Source organism: Ascaphus truei, chromosome 4 (genome assembly GCF_040206685.1).
Source record: "Ascaphus truei isolate aAscTru1 chromosome 4, aAscTru1.hap1, whole genome shotgun sequence".
NCBI lineage: Eukaryota > Metazoa > Chordata > Amphibia > Anura > Ascaphidae > Ascaphus > Ascaphus truei.
Genome location: NC_134486.1, coordinates 85,904,363 through 85,929,237, shown reverse-complemented (window position 1 = coordinate 85,929,237; position 24,875 = coordinate 85,904,363). Strand labels below are relative to the sequence as shown.

General features: G+C 43.3%; 1 protein-coding gene across 9 annotated transcripts in view; it reads left to right on the top strand.

Moving 5' to 3' along the window:
- The window catches only part of EHBP1 (EH domain binding protein 1), a 428,910-nt gene that overhangs the window by 270,747 nt on the left and 133,288 nt on the right, over nt 1-24,875 (top strand). For 8 of the 9 annotated variants that reach the window (XM_075596145.1, XM_075596151.1, XM_075596150.1 and 5 more), the window contains 2 exons: nt 12,754-13,650; nt 17,608-17,751. The exons of the other annotated variant lie outside the window; for it this stretch is intronic. In XM_075596145.1, the coding sequence (XP_075452260.1) occupies nt 12,754-13,650; nt 17,608-17,751 (1,041 nt within the window). The remainder of the gene's footprint in view (nt 1-12,753; nt 13,651-17,607; nt 17,752-24,875) is intronic. 9 annotated transcript variants of the gene reach the window in all.

Sequence of the window (24,875 nt, the reverse complement as noted above, 5' to 3'; positions counted from 1 at the left end):
CCTCAACTCGGCGGCAGATTATCCTAATGCCAGGCTTCCATTTTTAGGGACTGCAGCTATAGTACTTTTGGGAAAGGAGGCCTTTTTTTTCCTTCAAAGATTTTGTTTGTCAAAAATCAACAAAGTGCTTTCATTATAGTCGCAGAGCAGGTACAGCAACACGGAAAAAGAAAAAAAAGGAACTTTGATCGTCAGCGGCCAGGGCACTTTAGTAGAAGACAATTGAATCTGAGGCAAACATAGGAGGTGTGCTTTTGGGCTTCTGCAATGAATGACCTTTCTCGTCTTTAATAAAACAAACGGAACAAAACAATATAATTTACACGGCTCCGTTTGCTTTCCGAAACTCCGAAAAGGACTTGCTGTTATTTCCGCTTTCAGGCAGCTTCAAACAAAGCTTTTCATTCTCTGGATCCAGAGGCAGTGGCCAATTTAAGGCAAGGTATTTACCTGTGTCATCTGATCTCGGTCAATATGTCAGTGTGTCATATAATTGGGCAATGTTTGGGAAACTGCCTGTGGTGCTTTTCTTGACAGGCAGCGATTGATATATGTCAATCAAGTTGTCCAAAAAGTCAATTCCCCTAAAAAAAAAATTTTTTAAATAAAAATGTAAAAAAATCTCATGAGCTCTAATGTTAATGACTCACTTTGCAGGTCTTGTGATGCCGGTTCTGTGCCTTTATATGCTGTTCATACTTCAGAGGTGGTTTATAATGACAGTGACACAGCAATAGGACACCTAATAACTCTCACCTAAGGGTTCGATTGTACGCAGAACTGTACATGGCGGATATATACTGTTTGTTTCATTGTCCGGTTTATTTAAAAGCCATGATGTTAATCAAATGTGAGCAAGGGCATTATACATGTGACAAGGACAGTTTGCGATTTTTGTCTAGAACGATAACTGAGTAAGGTCTGGGGATATTTGCACTTGATGCTCTATTGTGACTTTTTTTTTTCTGAAGGATTTTGCTCTCAACATTTATTACAGCAGGGAGTGAGGAAGCAAAGTACTGAAATGATCAATTATGGTTCAGTAACTCACATTTAGGGGTCACTTAGTACTATTCCTTTAGGAAAACAGCCTGAGACGTGCAAATTTAGACTGCCCAATTTAGTTTAGCCAAGTAACACAGGTGGAGTGTGTACCTTTGACCACAGTGACAACACAATTTATCTTCGTTAAAACTTGAATATTGCATCGTTTTTATAAGATCCAGTGGAAATATTGGTGCAAAAGGTTTTATTACAAAATATTTTCCCCGAAAGTATACACTGATGTGAACCACCTTTCCATGTACTCTTCCATTTCTATAAAAGTATATTATGTCAGAACAAAATGGGCTATTTTAGGGGGCATTTTCAAAACGAAACACTCTTAACCCGCCTGGAAAATGTAAAGAGACCTAGAATGGGTGATTGTTGCAGGCCTCACAGTTGCCAATGATATATTTCATCTTAAAGCAGTCCTATCTTAAAGCACTCTATCATTGAATCAAAAAGCAGGAGAGGGAGACCTTGAACAATATTTTTACTGCTCTGGCAATCTATAATTGAGAATTATGACAGCCCATTCCGCTGTATCATTTCATCGTAACTGGTATCCAGTGAATTTCCCTGACCACAGCTGCAGAATAATTTAGGGGATGTTATCTGTTGGTTATATACTGTATATATTGTGTATGTTATTCCATTTGATAAGCCATGCAGAATGTTGGTACAACATTGAATGACAAAATAGTTGTTTGTCATATAGTCGTATAACATTGCATTACATTAATCACAATTCCCAAAGAGAGATGTGTGTGCAGAAAGAAACATGCTTCCATAGCACTATTTTAATTTGCATCAAGTAGTCTTCAGTCTTCAGTCTACAGCAGTTGCAATAGTTTGGTTATCTTGGCTGCACTTTTTTCAGCCGCACAAATCACTGCAATGACATAGCTAGCAGACAAGAGAAGGTTGAACATCAATTATCATGTAAAACACTGATTAGGGTGTCTTTATCTGTTACTTTTTTGGTTGGTTTAAACAGGACAACTGAAACCATTTTTGTTCCCTAAAGTTTTCAGTAATTGTTTGGTATACAGGCATACCCCGGTTTAAGGACACTCACTTTAAGTACACTGGCGAGTAAGGACATATCGCCCAATAGGCAAACGGCAGCTCACGCATGCGCCTGTCAGCACGTCCTGAACATCAATAACGGCTCCCTACCTGTACCGAAGCTGTGCGCCAGCGGGGAGACTATAGAGCCTGTTACAAATGCCTTATTTACATAAGTTATGCACGTATATGACGATTACAGTACAGTACATGCATCGATAAGTGGGAAAAAGTAGTGCTTCACTTTAAGTACATTTTCGCTTTACATACATGCTCCGGTCCCATTGCGTACGTTAATGCGGGGTATGCCTGTATTGCACTGCATTGGGCTTGCAGTTTAAAAAAGCTATTGAACACCCATTGTTAAAAATATTGTATTCAGTTAAGGCTGTCGGTACAAGCCATATCCCACTGACAATACTGAAGGCTTCAGCATGGAGTTGATTACATACAGTAGAGGCAACTCTTATTCGAACAAAAACCAGTGGCAATTCCCCAAAAAACCCAGGAAACACCCAGGTACATTCTGAATACATGCCTTAAACTTTCCTTAAACTAGCCCAAGCATTTCTGCATTGATTAATGGCCTATCAGATTAACAGCGGGGGTCCCTGGCAGTCCCATTCAAACTGAATTGGACTGCCAGGGATCCCTGCTGTGTTAATCCTATGGGTCGTTAGTCAATGCAGAAATACCTTAAACGTGCTTCAAACTAGCCCAGCACATACCCAGCACATACCCAGCACATACCCAGCACATACCCAGAATGTAACCCGGCTAGTTTACGGCAAATGTTAGAATAAAAGTTGCCTCTACTGTAGGTGTTTTTTTTAGCAATGCAATCTTATTACACATCTTTTATACTTGTCACAGTTATCTACATCTTTGTGTTGCAGTCTAGGACTTTGAGTCTTAATTGTATTGAATTTTTCCGGAACAAATGTCTTTTGGTCTCATAAGGCCCGTAATATAGTGGGCGCGCTTGCTGCGCCGTACGCGCGCGGGCGGCAGTTATAGTTGGCTGTGGTTAGCCAGCCATTGTATGCTAGGGCCGCGCACGGCAGTGAGCGTGGAGCCGGGCGATAGCGGGGAAGACTTAAAAAGTAAGTATTTGCGCCGCTACCGCCGCTGTAATGTATGTATGTGTGTGTGTATACTGTATGTATGTGTGTATGCATGCGTGTGTATGCACAATGTTAATAAATATTTTATTCTTATTACCAATGTGTCTTTTTTTTTACATTTTAAAAATATATAATAAATTACACACACATACATACATACATACATACATACATACATACACATATACACACACATTACACACACATATACACACATATACACACACACACACATACACACACACATACACACACACATACACACACACATACACACACATTATACACACATATACACACATATACACACACACACACACACACACACACACACACACACCAGCTCTGACACCTTGCTCTTCTCCTGTCCTCCGCGTGGCAGTGAATGCAGCTTCATGATCAAATCACCTCCCCCTGCGGGAAACATCCAATCTCCTGCTCCGTTATTGAGAGGTGACCATGTGCTCCTCTGCAAGTTTGCTATTGTCTCAGTCAGTTCAGTAGCACTCCCCCCCCCCCCTTGACCCTGCCCCCCCTCCTCCAGGCCCTGCCCATCATACCCCAGGCCCTGCCCACCCTCCCCCAAGCACCCAGAAGCCCTGCCCACCCTCCCCCAGGCACCCAGCCCCCCCAGGTTTACCAGGCTTCCAGGCAGGAGGCAGAATGCAGTATCTCCGCCGGGGTTTTGACTCCGCCCCGTGTCCTCCCACACACGGCACGAGTGCAGGATGACTGCGCCCGGCCACCGTCCGACTCCAGCCCCTGCAGGCCAGCTTTTCCTTCTGGCCGTGCTCCTCGCATCCCCCACACCCGCGCTCGCTTCCCCCGCGGCCAAAACTTGTAACCGCCGCCCACGCGCTCGCCGACGCACACGACCGCCGCACCGGTTGTGAGTGGGCCGTAAAAATATTCGTTGCGGGCCGCATGCGGCCCACGGGCCGCAAGTTTGACATGCCTGATGTATATGCATGCTACACATTATTGTGTATAAATACACTTTGCGTGTTTCACATCTGCTGTAATGTAGTACTGTTTGTGCAAACAGAATTATTACACCTGTCTGCTAACTCCAGGTAAGCTATAAAGTAAAGATCCAGGCTGCTCTAACTCCATTACACCAAAGCTGCTAGTAGACTAGTAACTAGAAATGCCACCCAGGGACTGGGTCTTTATCACACTGTTAACCTAGAGTTGTTGGTTAGGTATCCAATATATTATTTAAATATGGAAAATACTGCAGGGGCCAACGGCGGGGGGGCTTGGGAGAGCGCACAGGATAAAGTTTACGCACCCGTGCATTAGGATGTGCCTGCAGAGTGACGAAGTTAACCCTTCACTCCCTCACATATCTTCCCCCCCAGCTCAGACCTGTTGGGGTTAAACTACCATGTACACCCATCAGTGTACTCCCATCTTCAGGCGTAGTCCTCAATCTGAGCTCCTTAAGGCAGAGGAGCGCAAACTTTTGCAGCTGTGCCCCCCTGCCTTCCCTCCGCTGGTGCTCCCTCCCCTCACTTATCTTGATGCAGCGGCAAATTACACTGCATCACGTCACATGACCCCGCGGCGTAATTTGCCGCTGCGTTGCCATGGACACGAGTGACACCGGCAGAGTCAAGGTAAGTATAGCGTTGCAGAGGCCTCACGCGATCCTCCGGCATTTAAATTAAATGCCTCGGGGAAGAGCACGGGGCCTCTGCAACCGCCCGTGCCCCCCCAGAAAAATCTCCCACCCCCCCACTTTGCACACAGCTGCCTTAAGGCAATCTTATTCAGGAGATGCAAAGACCCATAGTCGCCATGAGACATTGACATGTACTTTTATTTTTTTTTTTGGCGACAGCTCTCCAAACACATCAATGTCAATTTCTTCTTTGGCTTCCAGTCCAGAAAGTCCGTGAACTTCGCTTTAATTCTTTCTATGTCATTCACACTGTTGGACTGTTTCCTAGGCATCCGGCGAAACCTGTGGTTTTGATTTTCTTTGCTTTTATGTCGCAGGAAAGAGCAGTGAGAATTGGAACTGTTCAAGGCCAGCGTTGAACTTTGTTGCTTCTGCTTTCCAACTCTGAACTTTCATGATTCTTCTTACCCCAATAGCTTTTCTCAAGAGCATTTTCACTCTTACCAGTAATTTTATCAGTAATTTTTGATATCACCTTTGGGGCAATTATCTGCTACTTAGAAGATGAAGTACAGAGGCGTGCTACCTCATCAGTTTGTGACCATAATCAGTAGCCGTGGTTGAAGAGGACACTGGTGACAAAGTCCTTGTAGCCTGTGCACTCAAACAGTGTCTGTTCAAGTACTCGCTTTACCATGATATGTTTAGCTTTCTCAAGCCTGCGGAGGACTTGTCACACAAGCTCTCCTTTCCAGTTCACCAACTCTTCTTTTACTCGCTTGGTAAAGTGTTATTCCACTCATGCGATCACCTCTTCCCCGTCACTAATGTGACCATCTATTTCTGGCTCGGCACCATTAATCTCCAGCACCTCAACCTTGACAGAGTTCTCATCATCTCTGACTGTACACGTGGCATCTTTCCTTTGCAGTCAGCAGACTTGTAGTCTTTGGCCTCTCTTTCGCAATGTGTTCATTTATTCAGACGAAAGCACCGCTGGACAAACAGTGACACGGTCTCAGCCCGAGATAGCGGATATGTATCTGTCTCATTCTAACCACAGACTGAATCTTTATACCGGCTCCTTTCATAGTAAGGAATCTGTTTTGGACCACGTGGGCACGGTAGCATGACTGGAGTGCAATCACAACATTGCTTCACGTGTCCATACATCTTCCTTTGTCGTTGCATCCTCCAAACTGACTGAAAAACACAGGTGTCATGGGAGAGGGGGTTTGGCCCGGTATTAAAGGGGTTACACCCCATTTGGCCACCCCCTGCTCTCACTTGGGAAGCAAGGGGTTAACTGGACTGTGGTCCAGTAATGTGTTTTTACCCTGCTTCCACAACCGAATGTATTTTCCCCTGTAAATGTGTATTGTTCCCAATCCCGTGTTTGCGCCAACACATACACTGGGATTGATGCGGGAGGGAAAGGGTTAATGTGAATTCAGTGTTTATAGCCCTTTGTCCCATTTTCCCACTTTTCAGGTTCCAGTTTGCAGCCTCCCATAGGTCACCATTGCAGCTCCATTCATTCCAATGGCGGATCTGGCGGTTTTGGGCCTGTTTCTATCGAAGACCAGCAGGTAGCATCCGAGAGGAGGAGCGGCAGTTTCCCATTGTAAGTCAATGGAGCCATTGACTTCAATGGGGATTCCTCGACGCCGATCTCCAGGAACAGGTTGGCAGCCATCCAAACCGCAAAACCGCAGAAGCGGATACAATGTCTTTAAAAAGAGCTTTTATCACTGAGTCAAGTTCAACTACAATTGGCGTGGGAACCTTAGGTTCTAGGGCACCCAGAAATAAAATTATTTTTGTTCCTAGCCCCTAGGAGTCCCCACACACGACCCCCATCGGGTCCGGGAATGAGGGACCCCCGTAAAGCGTCACGCTCATGAAGAGGGTAACGCCATTGACTCTAATGGAGGAGCGGAGGTCCCATTGAATCCAATGGCGGCGCTCGCCCATGCATTGCCTATGGCGGCGCCAGCCATTGATTCCAATGGGGAAAAGCCGCGTGGCATTAAAACGGCTAAGTCCGAAAGAGTCAAATGTGTAAGCCCATATCTCCGGTTCTGAGAGTACCAGAGGGCTGGGATTTGGGTTGCCTGTAGTCACTGTTCCGGCATGAGTGCAGGGCCATTTCCAGCCCTTTCCGACCAACCAGACGGAGTGTGGGCAACTGTAAAGATTGGTGATTTCCCCCATAGACTCCAATGGCGGCGTTACTCCATTGAAAGGCTATGGCGGAGAAGCCCCATAGACCTCAATGGCGGTGCTGCCCCATTGAAAGTCTATGGCGGCGGAACCCATTAACTTCAACGGCGGAGTTGCTCCATTGAAAGCCCATAGCGGCGGAGCCCGTTGATTTCAATGGGAAAAAAGTGAAAAGCAGAGATTCATTTTAAAGCGGAGAATCCTGTGTTAAAGAAATAAAAGTTTTAAACTGTATTTGTGTATCTCCGGTTCTGGGAGTCACAGAGAACTGAAACTTGGCCACCATGGAAAGTCACGTTCGGCATGAGGGACTGGCAAGTTTCAGCCCACTGGGCCCAGCAGAACGGATTATTTTAATATGTGAAGGTATTAAAGTATGAATTGTATTTTGGGTCTAGCATGAAAACTCAGAGCCCGTATGGTAATGGTCAGGATGGGAGACAAGTGGTCGATCATAAACTCCTGATCAAAGACTCCCCAACACTGCTTGTGTATGCGAGCACAAAAGAATGCAGGACATGGGTACTTGATATTAAATGTTGTAATTCACACCTTGGACAAAGGGTATCCTGGCAAAGCCAGACTTGAAGACGCTAGTCTTGTGGAAGGGGGCCTGAGTAAATAAGCCCCCTGATTAGAATATTACCCCCCCAGTGGGCAGGTATTACGGTGCCCCTCAGGTGAGGTGGCAAGGAGAGATTGGGTGCAGGTAATTGTTCTCCAATGGCCTTCACTTGATAATAAAGTATAGGATTGGAATTACATATAAGCCAGTGTCCATCCTATACTCAGTTGTCTTCGTGTCTTTTCGTGATGTCTACATCTGAACCTGTATTGTGGAAGGAATTGCTAATCCTGTATCCTGATTTGCTTTCTTGTCCAAACCCCTAAGTAAGTGTATATTTTGCCTGTTATTTGTATATCTTGTGTGTTCACCTTCATTAAGGAATAAACTATATTTTATCATATCTAAGTCGTGTTCAGTTCAACCCAGGTATTTGGTGTATATTATATCCTGTCATAAGTTACCGTGACAGCAGGCTGCTTTTTTTCTGGCGATAAAGCTGTCAAGCTTTCATCCCTCTGTATGACAACAGTTGTGCAGCATTTGCGCAGATAACTTTCTCTCTCAATCCTTCCTTTGATAAGAGCTCTGTAGTATTTCTGAATGGTTAGAATGCTTCTCTTTTTTTTCTTTCATAGTCTGCTCTGATCTGAGAAAGTTTTAACTGGAAACATAGGGACTTGCCTCTTTCCTGCTCAAATGCGTCCTCTGCTTCTTCCAGTGCTAACTGTATCCTTGACTTTTCCTGGTCAAATAATTTCTTCACTTTGTCTAGTTCATGAAATATCTCATTCCTTTCACTGACCTTGTCAGCCAGATCTGAAACTTCCTCTTTCAGAGTTGTATTCTCTCTTTTTACAGTCTGAATTATTCAGGATCTTTCCATCACCATCCTTCAAGTTACACACCTCTGTGTGGATCTGATAGCATGAGAGTTCTAGCTCTGTGATGAGATTGCGAACCGATCTATCCGAGAGCCCTCATAGTATTGCTTCCAGTCTTTTGTCAGACTTTCTCTGTTTCTCATCCATGGTGGTAACAGCAGCATTTGCCTTCTGCAGACTAGTCGTCACGTCCTCCAACTCACTCTGCACGAGACGCTTTGTCTTCTCCATAGACACACACTTCGAGACCGATGCGACAGGCTCCTCTGTAGTTCAACCTTGGCTTCTTGCTCTTTATCAGATTATTCATGGTGAAGACAACAGTCATGCCTGGCAGTTTGCAGTGCATTTCAGCATGGCTCAAGGAATCGTCACTCTTTGGTTCCAGGTCCACTTCCCTGGCACTGTTTGTTGAGGGGTTCTTACTGTCAGAATCAGATAGACGCACCTTCTGCGTACACGACTTCAGCATTGGACCCTCTGGTATGTCAGTGCCCTGCTGTGGCTCCTGCCCAGACCCTGCTTCTGAGAAGCCTCTGGAGATTCCGCCATTCTCCTGATGAATCGGCCAGTCAATCTGGACTGCAGAACATCTCAGGTCCTTTCTAACACATGCTTTCCTGATTTCATCTCAGGAACATCATTAAATGTTTCTGCAACTTCCTCTGTAAGTTGAGAACGTATTTTCTTCTCTCTCTTCCTCTTTACATTGGAAGACACTGCATCAGTGGTACTGAGCACACACATTGTTAAAAGTTTCTGCATTTTTCTTGCGTCCTCAGGGCATTGCTTGCCTCCACAGTAGTCTTGGCTCGCTGGAACAAATATTCCTCTTGCTGATGTTGCGCTTTTCCCGGGGCCACATAGGAGTCTTCATCATCATAAGGCCTGAAGGTACACTGTTTTGTGTGATCGGGCTCTTTACACCATAAACACATCTGGTACTGCTCCCTTTCCAGGGCCACGTTGGAACGCTCATTCCTGAAGGGACACTGTCACGTGTGGCCGGACTCATTACACAATAAACACATTCTATCTTCCATTCTGGCATTTTCAGGTGTATTCTTCACACTGAGGCGCTATTGCATCAATACTGTTCTGTATATGCTACAATCACAGCTGGTAGTCATGCAGGTGTGGTTGACTTTACTTGCAGAGTTAGTACCTCTCGTAGGTGTCTCTGTAGCAGTCTCACTCCTGCTGAGCAGACATGTGGGTTTTTTTCCCTTTAAATCCATAGACCTTTAGGTGCTATGCCTTTGAGTGCCCAAATTATCCACCAATTGTGACAAATCTGCCACATTGCAGGATCTTTGCTCTCGCATTAAAGGCAGGAAGCATAAGAATGTTAGTAGGTTTATTCTTAAATGCATAAAACAAAGCAACAATCAAACAAAATACCTAGCTTCTCTCTGAGCACTAACTACACATTGCACATCTTGCCCCTAACTTCCCCTGACGGCTACCCCGATTACCGGTTAAACAAAACTCAGGGATAGCTGAGTCACAGGCAGTGCAACAGAAGCAGACTAAATTGTCCTTACTTTAGGCCCCTGAGGTAAGTCCATCTCCTGTGCCCGACAAATCCTCTGGGCAGGTTGACTTTCAGGTACACCCTTCTGGGTGGTCCCCACAGCCTCGTGACCTGTCTCTGCAGGTTCTGGAACAGGTAGAAATGACAAGTACTCACTTCCTGCCTTTTAAAGCCCTGCTCTGGAGCTAATTGTCCACATACTAGCACAGTGTACTTCTAGGGTGGGGACTGCCTGCCTGCAGAGTAACTGAGTTAACCCTTCACTCCCTCAAAAAATTTTTTCGCTCAAAGCCTGAAGTACTGTCCCCACATGGCATCTCCTGCTATTTATTTCTACTTTCTCCACTCTGCTATGCTGCACATAGCTGTTTTCCATACACACTGCAAAGGATATTATAAACACATTGTTATCTTAATCTTCTCAGATAGTGTTCTTTGAGGTCTGCCAGTATCACCAAGTACATGGCCTTAGCAGTCATAATAAATTGGGCTGGTTTATTTTTTTTAGGGAAAAAATACTGTTTAAATAGTCAGTGAGCAGCAGGAAACTAGAGAGGTGAAAGAGACGCCTTACTGTACAGTACTGTATTGTGAATAAATCTTTACAAAATAAAAATAAAAAAACATGCGGAGGAACTACCCTTTAAACAAAACTACATGGGGTAAAAAGCACAGGTTTAGCTGCTTTTGTATTCTTGTTATTAATTAAAAATGGCATTTCTTAAGGGCCTAAATGTGGGAGGGTTTGTCCGTCAACCTGCTCCCAAATCTTAGCTCACCATGGTTATAAAGTAATAAATGTCAGATTATTTTTCTTTTAAAAAAGGTGTCAATCACCCAGATGTAACTCGTTAAATATGTCATTGCCACTTTTTTCCTGGGAAGGACTGCCCCTTTCACAATAATTTTGTCCTGGTGTTGTTCTGTGATTTTTAATCTGAATATTTCTTCTTCTTTGCTTTATACAAAATTATTTCCTCAGTTCCTACTGGTGTCAATGATTTATGGCATCACCAGATCCAGTGCCACATCTGTTACTGAATTCTAACCCTGTCCTGTTATTTCGTTTCAAACCATCTGTAAGTGATTGAAGCAGTCACACTAAATCTGGGATCTGTTTGTGTTATCCTGTTATTACCATTTTTATTACATGATGGTCACATACCAGCACTAAAAGTAGATATCGAGGGCCATGGAAATGTACTAGTCCCCTGTAATACTTAGAGCAAATACATGGAGTCAACAGCACTATCAGATTGATAATAATAGCGTCACACCAGTCAAAATATATTTGCATTTGGGAAATGTCCTTTGATACATGATGGAAGATTCTGATCCACCTCAAGTTGTCTATCAGTGGTAAAATGTGGCTGGGTAAAAGATCAGAAAAGCAGATGCAATAAAGAAGTGGTTCTGATAGTGTCAGCTAGAGATCAGATGTTATATCAAAGGTGAATGTTTTGTGTTTGACCTTGGCACCGTTGCATATATGAAAGGCAAGTCTCTAAAACAGTGTCATGAATTCTATAAACATAACTAAACTTCATGGTCCTACAACACAATGTTACCAATATTGGCATTAATATGCATGTAGCACGGGTTAATCCAGTATAAATTACAGTAGCAAGAAAGTGAAATCATTCAGCCATGTAACAGCTCCTCTGTCATTTACATTTTTATTTTCAGAATGTAAAATCCTTACAAATGTCTAGTTCATCTCCTATCCAACACAATAGCAAGAGTGTGCCCTGCTTTTTATTACGGGGAGGGAATGCAGGAATGAGTCAAAAGTGATTGCGTTACAAAATTTGCATCGATATTTCTCCCCAATCGAAAACTACTCAAGACATTTACATTGAATTATCACATTGGGATAGAAGGAAAAACTAGGTTTGAAAGTTTTGAAAAACAATCATTTGCATCATACCTTTAAGTCAAAAAGGCAAAGATCTACATGTATGAAGTTGCATACAGATGTAGCCAACCTCACTAAACCCCGTTATTGCTTGCAAGGGCCCTAAAGCGCACTATAGTACACAAATCGTGTTATTTTACATTGGCTCGATTTTAATTGCAAATCGCACGATAACACGTTAAAACTTGCACCATCAGAAACACATTATGATGAGATAATGGGTGCAATGACGCCGGCTACATCTGTATGAGGTCATCTGTGAGAACGACTGCAGTAGGATACAGAACTACACATGTCACTGTACAATAGTGTACCGTTTTATTTTACTGAAGAATAACACATTTGTACGCTTACCTTTCCTTCCCTTTAGCATATTTTAAAAAATGTGGTTGAATAAAGTACTGTGACAAATAATGACTATACTTTACCTCTAGAGTGTGAACTCTCGCGCGCAGGGCCCTCATTACCGTTTGTGCATGTTTGCCCTTCTTTGGCATGTAATTCTGTTTGTCATTATTAAATCTCTGTACCCCCCCCATTGGACCGCACTGCAGCATATGTTAGCGCTTTATAAACAATATTTTTTTTTTTTAGATAATAAAGTGTGTGTTTTTTTTGTTTGTTTTTTTTAAACCTACTTTTGTTTGTGTGTCTTTTACAAATAGGTACTTCAACAGCTAGGCAATTGTTTATGATAATGGCTGTATTTTGTGCTCATCCTTGAAATGTCAAGATCCTGTAACCTCAATGTTGTTTTTATTTTTTCTCTAAGGCATATGATGGATTTGCCAGCATAGGAATATCCCGACTACTGGAGCCATCTGACATGGTTTTACTAGCAATTCCAGACAAGCTGACGGTTATGACTTACCTGTATCAAATCCGGGCGCATTTTAGTGGACAGGAGCTGAATGTGGTTCAGATTGAAGAGAACAGCAGTAAAAGCACATACAAAGTGGGAGACTATGAGACTGACACAAACAGCTCCATAAATCAGGAGAAGTTCTATGCAGAACTTGATCTCAGTCAGGAATCTGGACCTGAACTACAGGAGCCACCTACCACTCTGCCAGACTTTGTTCCTCATGACGACTCTGTATTTGTGATCGACAATGGGGTTGAGGACATGGAAAGCAAGCACCTCGCTGTAGTTGAACCTCCCAGCTTTGAACTGAACTACCCTTCTCCCAGGACTAAAAGTCACTTAGAAATTCAAAGCAGGCAGCAAAGCTTAAGTAGGACTTCTGAATCTGAAGATACAAAGAGATGTCATGGCAAAGATGAGGCTCACACAAAAGCCCGGCCATTAATGGCTAAAAGGAAATTACTGAAAGCTGACATTGAAGACCTCAGTGACTTGACTCATGTCATAGATCCCATAACAGAAGTCACTTCTCCAGGTGCCATGTGCGGGGACACTCGATGGCATAGTTTATCAGTGCAAACAAAGCCAGGCACATTGACTTTCATAGAAAGTAGGAGTCACGATGTTGGGCCTCAAGAAAATAAATCTATTGTTTCTCCTACTCTCAAATTTGGGGATTCTTACGATATGAGTGGAGATCTTCCACAAAGAGGCACATCTGTTCAATATACTGGAATCGGTTCTGTTCTGGATGCTACCAAATCTTCAACTAACAATGTTGATCAGAATGCAAAGACAACTGAGGTAAGGACTCTACCTGAACCTAGGTATTGCTAAACCCTTGACACTCTTTATTTTATAGACCTCTTGTGCTACAAACTGTAGACAAGTTGTAGAATCCTATGTTCATCCCTTCAGTGCTGGTTGGACATGCTGGTTGTATACATGAGGTCACTCTCCCAATAGCAATTCCAATTGACAAACAAATATTTACATATATAATCAGTGGCGGATTTCCCATTAGGCTCAGTAGGCTGCGGCCTAGAGTGGCAATTTTTGGGGGGGCGGCAATTGGTTTGTGTCTTACCCATAGCAGGCCCTCTCTTGTAGCGTTGCATCGTCACATGCCGTGTGATGCCGCATTGTCATAACAATGCGGCGTCATGTGATGCCATGACGCTGTGTTGTCATGACATCATACGCCGAGGAGGAGGGCAGCCCCCCAGCTTACAGGCGTCAGAAAGTTCGCTACTGTATATAATACTGTGAGTTTGGGTTTTGAGCTTGCTAAGACTGTGTATGTCTGGTTGGATATGCAACACACTCTAGAGCAGTTAGTATCTACTGTAGCATGCAGAGCTATGCCCTGCATACCCCCGGGAGCACTGCCAACACTACTGGCAACAAAAGTACATATAGTAATGTTAATTTCTCTGTAATGAACTGTATGGCCATATAATAATACTGCAGGGGTTAACTGGCAGGTTTCTCAGAAGTACAAGCATAAAACAGGAGTTGTTTTTATTTGTTCAGCAAAATGGTGTTAATTAAATTCATATGCAGCCCCACCTAATAAATCATGTGTCATGTCTATTTTTCGGAACATCAGTCTAGGTGGAGTCAGACTTGTTAGGAATGTTGACTATTCTTCCAACGCTAAAGTCTAATGCACAAAAAAATTCCTTTCTCGTCTATCATAGGAAAACTGACCTGAGGATTTTATTTTTGGACTTTTTAATTTTGTTTTCCATCCCAAGGCTGCATTACTAATGCAAGGACTAATGTAATACATTACTTTGTATTGGCTGAGCCTGGCAATCTGTGAATTCTTATGTAGCACAGTTACTTGTCACAATTTGCAGATGAATAGAAGTAATGCCTGTTTGCTGTGGCAGAATGAGTATTTCTAGTGAGGTGTTTGCAAATGCACAGTTCTGAGTAGCACACATAACTAGTATGTAGTAGATCAGGTATTTGCTGTTACTTTGGTTCTGCAATCTCTCACTGCTTTTTATTCTTGAAGACTCGATCAACAGTTTTCCTATTTCACGCTTCCATTGACTTTCTTCCATAATTAAAATAGTTCCTTTTCAGGAGCCATTCCTATAAGAAAACCTTTTCAGGTTTTTAAAATCTCCTTATGTTATGAAATCTAGTGGGTCTGTTCTAGCGCTACGTTTTGTCTGGAGCATTACGTGATGTGTAGTATCCCTACATACTTTCTTTCCTGTTATCTTTGAAATAGTCCCGCATTTTGACTGAACCACGGGAAATAAATACCCTTACTGCGCTTATTCCGAGTTATTCGTTCTACAGCAGTTGAGGTACCGTATATTATGCAACCTACCCTACCCAAAATATAAACAATGTTGGGATTAAATTCAAAGTAAGTGCAATAGCAATCATTTTGCTTTTGGGAGCCATTCAAGTAAAATGGGTATTACACGTTGGTGAATAAGACCCCTTCCTGTCCTGGCTTGGAAGGCTGTATTCCGTCTTCTACAGTAGTCTGGGTGCATATACAGCGAAGGAGTGCAGAAATATTTGAGTAACATTGTAAGTTGCAGAAGAGAAACCTCTGTTCCTAGATATTTGTTTGTAGGCTCTGTTATTATTGGAGTAGCTGTGCATTTGCAGACAGTAAAGAAGTGAATGTTCTGATGCCCAAGATTGAACATGAAGTAGTTCCTGAGTTTCAACACATAACTCCACATTATGCACATTAACAAAGAAACATATTGTTTATACACATTACAAATTAGTGGGCTGGGATATCCTTTATCTGCTTTCCTGTATGTGTATCACTTTTTGTTCCTTTCAGGTTGTAAATCACTTCACATAGATTATTGGATTGTAAATCTCCCAGTCATTATGTCTAGTCACAGCCAAGTGGCAACACAGAACAACACTGACTTATGGCCCTTTAAATCTGTTCTTCCAAATTACATGTTGATAATTATCCCATTAACTAAAGCATACATTACAACTGTGAGCTCATGTTTTGTTTTGTTTTTTGTTTTTTTAAGTATTGCATAAGAGTGTAAAAAAGGGCAATATTTGAAGTTTATCAACGCTGCTTGCCAAGTCTCACTTATTTCAGGACAATCTTTCTACAAGAGGGGCTTGCTCTGATTTTTAGTTTTATGTGCAGTATTTATTTCTAAAAGAGTTTGCCAGGAAAAAATGCAGTGAGCTGCCTCTCGTTTTTAAGTATGTCCTGGGTATAAAATAATATGTTGACCACATTATAGTACGAGTGCCCCTTAGTAACGTGGTAGAGTTTTACTGCAGCGGTAAGTGTTAAAGCAGCAGTGCCACACACCCAGCAACAAGCATGTTGGCAATGCTGTATTGCAGGGGTGGTCAACTCCAATCCTCAAGGGCCACCAACAGGCCAGGTATTCTGCTTCACCCGTAGGTGGCTTAGTCATTCTGACTGAGCCATCTGTGCTGAAGCAGGGATATCCTTAAAACCTGACCGTCTGGTGGCCCTTGACACTAACGAGGCTTGCACATAAATGGATTTCGGAAAATTGCAGTAAATGGGCAACTCCGTTTTCAGATTTGTCTGCATGATCTTCACCATCTCGCCAATGTTTCTTTTCAGACTTTGTATCTGAACACAATGCCACAGCGCTGTAATTAATACATCCAAGTGAAGTACTGTACAACCTGCTAAACCAGTTACGTGAAACTAGGTGGTACTACTGCTTTAAACACTTGTGATGCAAACCTGGATTACTGGTGGGTCTTTTTGTGCCACATTACAAAGATGGGTGCAGTTCATCATTTGTCTGTATTATAACGAGCAGAACAAACCCGATCATAATGCTTGCACCAGCATGTCTGCTCCTTTAGCTTCTTGAAAGCACCTACCGAAGCATGATCAAGATCCCCCAGCAGTATTAAAATAATAAATGTGTGTTGTATTTTGCCACTCTTTCTGTTGAAAGGGCCTGTAAAGTATAGCTACCTACAGCTCTACCATAAGTGTTTATACCCTGGAATGCACAATGCCATCAATTTGATTTACGTGTTGGTTTGATGAGCTTCGCGTTATTGGTAGAACAGCATATCAACATTGCACTGCCCATGAATTTTCTAAGTGAATAGGCCAAAAACCATCTTGAATATCCCACTGTTGGCAATTATTTGGATGTGATATACAGAGCAAAATGTGCAGGGATTCCTCGATCCGTGAAGTCCGATTTACCGACTCTGAGAACTCGACAAGTATATGTCTGAGCCAGCTCCTGCAATCGTTTAATATTTAACTATTCAGCTCAACAAAGAAAACTGGCACACTGTCAGATTTGGGAGGACCAATTTGCGACGGGTGATCTCAGGAATCTGAGGCAGAAAGGTTATGATGGGTAAAAATTAAAAAAGTGACAAAAAAACACTGACATACAAGTCACAGCAATAAAAAGTGTAAGTGCATTTACATGTCTTCCTTGGGTCTCCCAGAACCATCATTCAGTGTTCAGAGTGCCGAATAGGATTCTGGGTAATATCATGCAATGGAAAAACTGGGGATCAGAGCTTCCTTTTCATTTAGTGCTTTTGCCTGAGCTGAAATGAGTTTTGTAATACAATAATCGTAGTGTATAACGACCATGTTCTAGTATTGGTATACAAGAGACAGATAGTTTTATGTCGATTAATAAACACTAAATTCTTAGTCCGTGAATCCATGCACAGGAACTAAATATTCTTGTGTTTGTTTTTGTTTTTTTGGGACCCTCGTTTTTCCCTTTATAGCAACGCATGCTGTCCAGGCAAGAAGAACTGAAGGAGCGAGCCCGGGTGCTGCTGGAGCAGGCAAGGAGAGATGCAGCGCTGAAAGCGGTGAACAAGCAGAGGAATACCACAGCAGCTCCTGCCCACACGAAGCAGCTAAGTGATGTACGATTCGCTTTCCACTTGTTATTATTGGTACAGAATTTAAATGTATTGTGCAGGTGTGGGTTAGTTTTGTAGACTTCGCTCTTCTATTTGTGTTATTAAAGAGACCAATCTTCCTTCCTGGTTAGAAAAAGCTGCATCCACTAAACACACAGAAGGGAGAGACGTATGAAATAGATTTTAGCACGAACATATGAAATGTATTCAAGGGGGGGAGGTTCTCCATTTATCTTCCTTTTGAGGGTTTTTTCGCATTAAGTTTGGAACCAACTGCAAAGCACCCCATTTCTAAGGCAAATGATTCTCAAAATGTACATTGTATTAAACAAGCGCTTTATACACTGTTCCTGCTATAAATCTTAATATGAAATAATTGGGTGCAAACAGGCTAATTATATAAGCAAGAATAGGCAAAGAAGGCGCGCACTGCAACCCGGTAATGATAGCTGGACAAATTAGCCGTTAAAACGATTCATTGTGGTGAAATCACAAATCACATCACATTGCGGCACGAAATGTGTCAGAGTTATCTGGAGTGATGTGATTTTTTTATTTCACCACAATAAATCGTTTTAACGGCTAATTTGTCCAGCTATCATTACCGGGTTGCAGTGCGCGCCTTCTTTGCCTATTTTTGTGAGTTCATCCATCGACTGGAGCACGCGCCTAACAGGACTGGCTTTCGCTGTACTACGCACGGACAAGGACATCTCTATCTGTGTGTTATTTTGACTAATTTTGCAGGACTATTGTGTGACAGCAGGACATTTGGGGGTCCGAGGGGGGTTGGGTCGATCGGTGCCGTGCAGCTCACTTTGCCACAGGTCCTACGGTGCTGGTCGTTCCTCTCCTCCCCCTCTGTTTCTTCCCCGTCCCCCTCTGTCTCTCCCCCTACCTGTGCATTATGTCCACATGACCTCAGGGCCCTGCATTTCAAACCTTCATTGTACAGCATTGGTGCAGCTCCTGGGCTGTTCATAGGATATTGTACTACAAGTGATTATATACAGCATATGTTGCCTTTCTACTCCTGAAATAGAGCACTGGCTTAGGGATCACCTCCCACACTCTACTATCTACTAATTCTATAAGCATGTAATGAGTCATGTGTAATATCAAGTTTTAATCATTTTTAATTGTGGTAATGTACTTCACTCTCTCACTGTCTTCTCTCAGAAATGCTACCATGGAAAGAATATTGACTTGAATATCTTTCCGATGACGGTTTTACAAAGTCACTTGGAAAGCCAGCTGTAATTCCTTCAATGCTAGAGGTAGCAGGAAAGAAAGCTCAAAGTTTTTCTTTGTAGGCCCTATTCCACGAGAGAGGTTTCGGGCCGATTATGTGGGCAGCAGTGAAGTAAAATATAATGCGACAGACCAGGTGCGACGAAATCTGCTTTGTTAGCTTTCTCTCACTGCCCCAGATGACCTCCCAGATGACCTTGTAAGACCACCATCCCCAGGGAGTTCAAGCTAATTTGGTTTTCATAATGGCATTTCCGAGGCTGATAGTACCTCTTGTGTTGGACGACTGCTCCAGTATTTCACCTGCTGTCCTGTAGGGCCTGAGTTGATGCTGTAAAGGACTTATACGTACACAATGTATTAAATTACTCTCTTGCACTTAAAGGTGTTAAGTGGACACAACAGACTGCGTGACCTTGCACATTGACTTTTAATATTTAGCAAAAAAAAATAAAGCATTTCGAAGCTTATAAAGTTGTCGCGAGAATGTTTGCCCCGAAGAAAAGAGCAACCGTTGCCTGGTTCGCAGACTTCAGTTACATTTTTACACGTCTCTAGCTTGGACTGGCCCCTGTATGTAGTTCACAAGTTCACAGTAACCGTGGGCTAGAAAATGTGGTTGTGCCATATTAGCACACATCAGTTAGTGGTCATTGACCCCATTAACTTTTCCCCAATTAGTCATAGTTTAAAAAGAGAACAATAAGCTGTCTGCAATTGAAATAAAATTCTGATGTAACCCGTGAATTGGAGAACCTTCTAATTAGCTGCAGAGAAAGTTGAAGGAGAGGAGGTTACAAGTTACCAGAAGTAATTCCGTGCTCCGCATGTGACAGCAGAGGGCACTTTTTATTCAATAGAAATGTCTTGGCATAGAAGCATGAAGTATCACATTCCTTAACTTTGTATTTCTCTAAGATGACTATGAACTGTGTAGTGTGTTTTCTGCAGAAAAAGGAACGCCAAGACATGCAGTTTTCAATGAAAAGTTGAGCTGTATTTTTGCGCCTGTATTGAATGTCAGAAGTGTTTTTATTCCTGGTGGATGGGCTTCAGGACTGAACATGCTCATAATGTGATGCCCAGATAAACAAAAAATGTTTTGTCATTGCACTGTGCAGCAAACCCTGAGTTATTGAAACGTTAGGACTTGTGGTACTGTTTTTGTTCTCCTGCGAAGAGCTGCAGTGATGGATACAAACATATATCGACGGTGTCATTTCCACCGGGTCAGTTTTACAAAGTTTTGATACAGTGCCTTTCCAAAAAACAATGTCCAAAAAGCTGGCCAATCAAATTGGTTGCAGGATGCCTAAGGCTGCGAACCCGCTGCGGCCGGCGGGGAGCGAGGCCGCGGACCACCAGACCCTTGCCCGAATGGTTCCTACCCCCGCTGCCTCCTTCCGGCAGGGCTGACTACGTACTGTGACGCGTCAGCCGGCCGATGCTGCAAGATCCTAGTGATTTTCGGCACTGATGCGTCACGTGGTACGCGAGTCAGCCAATGGGGAGGAGGGGAGGGAAGGAGCTAGATGGGAGGCGCCTTGGGCAGGGAGCAGGGAAGGAGCTGCGGGTTAAAGTGTGTGTGTGTATGTGTGTGTGTGTATGTGTGTGTGTGTATGTGTGTGTGTATGTGTGTGTGTGTGTGTGTGTGGGGGGGGGATTTACGGCACCACGATCAGATCCCGCCCCCCTCCCTTCCACTCCCGCCCCCCTCCCTCCCACTCCCGCCACCCTCCCTCCCGCTCCCGGCTCCCTACAGACCGCATATCGCGGTCTGTGTCTGTCAGCGCCCCGCCTGTCTGCAGTGCGGGCGCGCTGACTGAGGGAGCGGGGCCTTAGCCTAAGTGCTTGTGATTGGTTTCTGGAATACATTTCATGAGATACATTTGAATAAAGGGAGCACACTCTGGTATGTAAAACCTTCTGTAGTGGGTTTGCAGAATGGGAAGTAGCTGAAAAGATTTGTAAATTTAGGCGTCAAAGATTATCACTATAAAGCACAATCATTGCAAAGCCAGTACAACCAGCCTAACACTGATGAGACTCAAATGGTCGAAACAGCTGTCTGTGAGTAGGTTTACTGGCCATGCACTTCTTTAACCCCGGCTGTGCTGAAAAGCTGTGTAATGCAGCAGTCATAAGCTTGTAGGGTCCCATGTTAAAAGGGACAAGAAATAAAAAGTGACGCATTGTGAGTGCTCGTTTGCATGTTATTACCCAGAATCCCTGGCTGCAGTAGAAGCACGGTATGCTAATAGATAATGGCGGAAGGCAGGTTTGCAGACCTGTCTGAGAGATATGAATGTGCTAATAAGTGGTATTTTTATTTGTTGTTCGGTGGAGGGGGTTTGTCACTTTTTTTACTCCCCATAACTTGTTTTGTGTCTGGTTAAAGCACAATTACAAATATCACGCAGAAAGTGATGCATACTACTTTTGTTGGGCGTTAGAAGCAAAAACATAAATTCTAACAGAATGTAGCAGTCCAAGCAAAGTTAAATACATTTGAATTAAAAAACAAACTTTACTATGAAGTTTGGGATTAGGAGAAGTAGTAGGTAAAGGCAATTTGGATTTTTTAATCCCGGATATGTGTTACTCGTGCATCATACAACTTTTACATTACAGATCCGATCCAGCTGAAATTTGGCACTTTTGGTGAAAATCTAAATCCAAATGAATTTGTCCCATTTTAAGCAAATCTAAGAAATAGTTCAAAATCCAGCTCTGACAGAATAAAAATGGTTGTTATAAAGCACTGTTCGTTTCAAAGTAGCCCAATAAAAACTATACCAATTACCGCATAGTTTCTAAATGTACTACTGGACTTGAATTAGTGGGAATATAGATATGCTATCTATCATGGACCTGCTGTCCCCTAAACTGGACGATACAACAGTTGCTGCCATTAGAGGCTGCTCAGATTTGATTTAAAGTAAAGTAGTCACTTTGTTTAATCACATTAAGTTGTTGGTCACTGTCGCACCTTGTGTTCATATATGTATGTGTTGCAGTACTCTTCACTAAGCTACAGAGTACTGTGGGTACAGTTGTAAGTCTCCATTATTTTAATATCCATATTAAAGTTTAATTTTTATTATCATCCCACTATTGTTAGGCATGCCTTATTATAGGATCTCCCCTCTGGGCGTGCACCCGCCAAGTTGTTCTTATTAAACCAACTAACATGATAAAGACCCCATAATGTCCCATATGTCTCATCAATCCCCCTCATCCTCACTTAGTACACACAAAATCATAATCATGAAAACAAAGATGTAGAAAACACACCAACTATGCACACAGCATGTTGGCGTGTCATGGCAACATACTGTCTTAATCTCATCCATATATGCACACAATCACAAAATAGCAATCAAAACATGCATTATGACAGTCGGACATCGACCAGCATTGGAGAATTTGCAGCCTGTGGAGTTATAATCCAGTGGCTGCTAACATAGTAGCACCAGGTGTTGCAAAGCTGTCGTGCAGTTGCTTTCAAAAACAGAGTATTTCAACCTAAAGGCTCTGTTCTAGAGCACAGATGATCAGTATCATGTCTATGCATGAATAGAGTATCTCCAATCTTGTAATGAATCACATTATGTGAGTAAAACCCCATTACTGGAGTACAGGTATACCCCGGTTTAAGGACACTCACTTTAAGTAAACTCGCGAGTAAGGACATATTTTCAATAGCACCATACCCCTGTGTCCGTACGCTCGCATCGCGAGTACGGACACTTATTTTGCCCTACAGACTGCCGTAGTAGTGACGCGCTGATTCCCCTCACCCAATAGGCAAACGGCAGCTCGTGTATGCGCCTGTCAACACGTTCTTAACAGCAATACCGGCTCCCTACCTGTACCAAAGCATCGATAAGTGGGGAAAAGGTAGTGCTTCACTTTAAGTACATTTTCCCTTTACATACATGCTCTGGACCCATTGCGTACGTTAATGCGGGGTATGCCTGTATATTGTTGAAATCAGGGAACATCTAGCACTGAAGAGTCCCAAGCAAGTGAGGTGCCCCAACCAGGCAGCCGTTGGAACTGGACACACTTGTCATTTGATCACCTTTCTCTTTTTTTGTTTTTGTGCTTATGACCCCTGTATAGATATGGGCCTTTTTATTAAAGTACTGTAGATTTATTTTCACCTTTGTATATCAGGCCTGTCCCTAGGTTATGTGCCGCCAATAGGCAAGCATTAATAGGGACTCCCCTCCTTCCCCCCTACCCCTCCCCCCCCAAAAAAAAGCAGGGGTTCTCCAGAGCTGAACCACATTTATTTTCGCTCCTGGGACCACCTGAGATACAGTATGTACCTCCTATGGGGATGCTGGTATCTCCTGCTCAGTTTTAGCTGTCCCATCACATGGGACAGTGGGAAGCCGTGCCATTATATGTGGCTTTCTGTTGGCCCCGTGATTCCGCTTTAAACCTGAACAGGAGTTACTGGCGCCCCCTTAAGGAGGTAAGTATCACAGGGAAGCAGGTGATCCCAGGAGCCGCATTCTGCGGTTCAACTCCAGGGACCCCCTGCTTCAATTCCACAGACAAGGTCGAGCAGCAGTGCTGCTACACTTTCCCTCAAGCTGCCTCCTGAGACCTGCCTTCCCTAAGCGGTGACTTACCTAAGGTATGCCTAGGGACGGGCCTGTCATCCCTAATTGGAGCGTGCGCTTTCCTTCGTGTGTGTGTGTGTGTGTGTGTGTGTGTGTGTGTGTGTGTGTGTGTGTGTGTGTGTGTGTGTGAGCGCGTGCGTGTTCACATTTTAACTTATGGTGGTTGAAAAAGTCAACAAGAAACCTCCACCATATAGCAAATAAAAAGATCAATTGTGAGCACATTTACATGTCTTAGGCCGTGCGTATAGTGCCCGCGACGGCGAAGCGACGACGCCCAAAAACAAATGCATTGCCGCGTCGCGAATTTTGGTAGCTGGCAATATTTGATTTTTTTTTTTTTTGTTTCAAACATTTTTATTGTTTTCTGACAGGGGTACATACACATCACATGGTTGTTTATAGACAGTAAACGTAATTAACACATACATTTAAAAGTGAACAACCCGATGCATCTCAAGGTTGATTGATCGAGCAGAGGCGATCTGCCCCTAGTATTTTGTAACCTCCTATGCATTTAGAATCTACTATGCAGGTCCCGTCCGGGAGAATTAACAGTTTTAGGAGGATCTTAGATCAAACCCCTTAGATTAGTACTGTAAAGGATAGGCAGAGAGAGAGAGGGGGAGAAGAGAGAACAGAAGAAGGGGGGAGGGAGGGGATAGGAACGGGGGGAGCTAAGGGAAGGGGTGTAGTTGTCCTCCCCTCCACCTTGTCAAAAGACCCTGAGTAGACATGAACTCCCCCTTAGAGGGGTCAGTGGTCTAATGCAGAGTCCAACTGAAGCATCCATATCTCATTTTTAATCTCTTTAATTATAAGGCCACTGTGCCCAAACTTTCTCATATTGTTCTATATTCTGTTTCAGGAGCGCCGATAGGTATTCCATAAGCTTGACCTCGCTTACCCTGCGAAGGACCATTTGCTTAGAAGGGGGTTTAATCTATTTCCAATTAGCTGCTATTGAGCAGCGAGCCGCAGTCAGGATGAACGAGGCCAGTTTTTTAAGAGGGACAGAGATATCTTCGATGGGTTTCGCGAGTAGGCATATCAGCGGGTCCATCCGGACCTCAACTCCTACCGTCTCCTCAACCAATGAGCATATCATATTCCAGAAAGTCTGGATCTTTGGGCATGTCCACCATATATGCACCAGATCTCCTCTCTGGCCGCACCCCCTCCAACAGAGGTCAGACAGGCCAGGGAAGATCCGGCTCAGCCTACTCGGGATTAAGTACCATT